General features: G+C 65.1%; 1 protein-coding gene across 1 annotated transcript in view; it reads left to right on the top strand.

The window, feature by feature from the left end:
* CRH (corticotropin releasing hormone) overlaps nt 1–447 on the top strand; it is a 5959-nt gene extending 5512 nt beyond the window's left edge. Inside the window, exon 3 of the mRNA XM_009998712.1 lies at nt 253–447. Coding sequence (XP_009997014.1) covers nt 253–447 — 195 coding nt within the window. The remainder of the gene's footprint in view (nt 1–252) is intronic.
* Nucleotides 448–842: the final 395 nt, after the last annotated feature.

The following is an 842-nucleotide window of genomic DNA, read 5'->3' as shown; positions in this document are numbered from 1 at the left end:
GATGTGGGGGTCCGGGGTCTGGGGGCTTTTACAGGCGTCTGGCCCTGGAGCAGCTGCGATGCGGGTCAGGATGATTTCTGCTGCCTCCGTCCTCGTCCTGCTCTTCCTGCCCTCCGAGACCTGCTCGCCCCTGCAGTGGCCCCGGGGTCCATCCCCCCAGGACCCCTGGGAGGGGACCCCTGGGAGCCCTGGCCGGGAGCCCCGCGACCCCCGGGCCCCACCGCCCACCCTCTGCCCCAAAGACTGTGCCAGGTCCGCGGGGCAGAGCCCAGCCCGGCCCCCCGCACCCCGCGGGGGCTGCAGAGCGGCAAGAGGCGGGACAGCAAACCCAACTCCCTGGATCTCACCTTCCACCTCCTGCGCGAGTTCCTGGAGATGTCCCGGGAGGAGAGACTGGCCCAGAAGGTGCTGAGCAATAAGCTCCTGCTGCAGAGTATAGGAAAATGAGAGAAGGTCCTGGAAGTGGGAGGAAAAATACAGGAGACCGACCCGGTAGCGAGGAGCCGTGGCAGAGCAGGGAAGGGGGAGATGCTGCTGCCCAGGCAGGGGCTGGGGCCCCCCCCGGGGACCTCCCCCCCATGCCTGGTGGGGTCCCCCTTGCTGTGTCCCCCCGTGTTGCTCTCACTGTTGTATATTAAAGTCACCCTTGCACCCGCTGTTGTGCTCTTGTCCTTCCCCCCCACACCCCCAGGGTGGGGTTATCCTTCATTCTGACCCCTCTGGATCCAACTCTGTTGCGGACACAGGGTTTGGAAATGCTTTGACATACTGATGGTGCACCAACCATGGGTACCAAGCACCCTTTCCCCTCCCAGAGCTGCTACCACCACCCAAGGACCCAA

The sequence above is a fragment of the Chaetura pelagica genome, unplaced genomic scaffold, assembly GCF_000747805.2.
Source record: "Chaetura pelagica isolate M959 unplaced genomic scaffold, ChaPel_1.0 scaffold275, whole genome shotgun sequence".
Taxonomy (NCBI): Eukaryota; Metazoa; Chordata; class Aves; order Apodiformes; family Apodidae; genus Chaetura; species Chaetura pelagica.
Note: the sequence above shows the minus strand (reverse complement) of the source record. Positions and strands in the feature narration are given on the sequence as shown.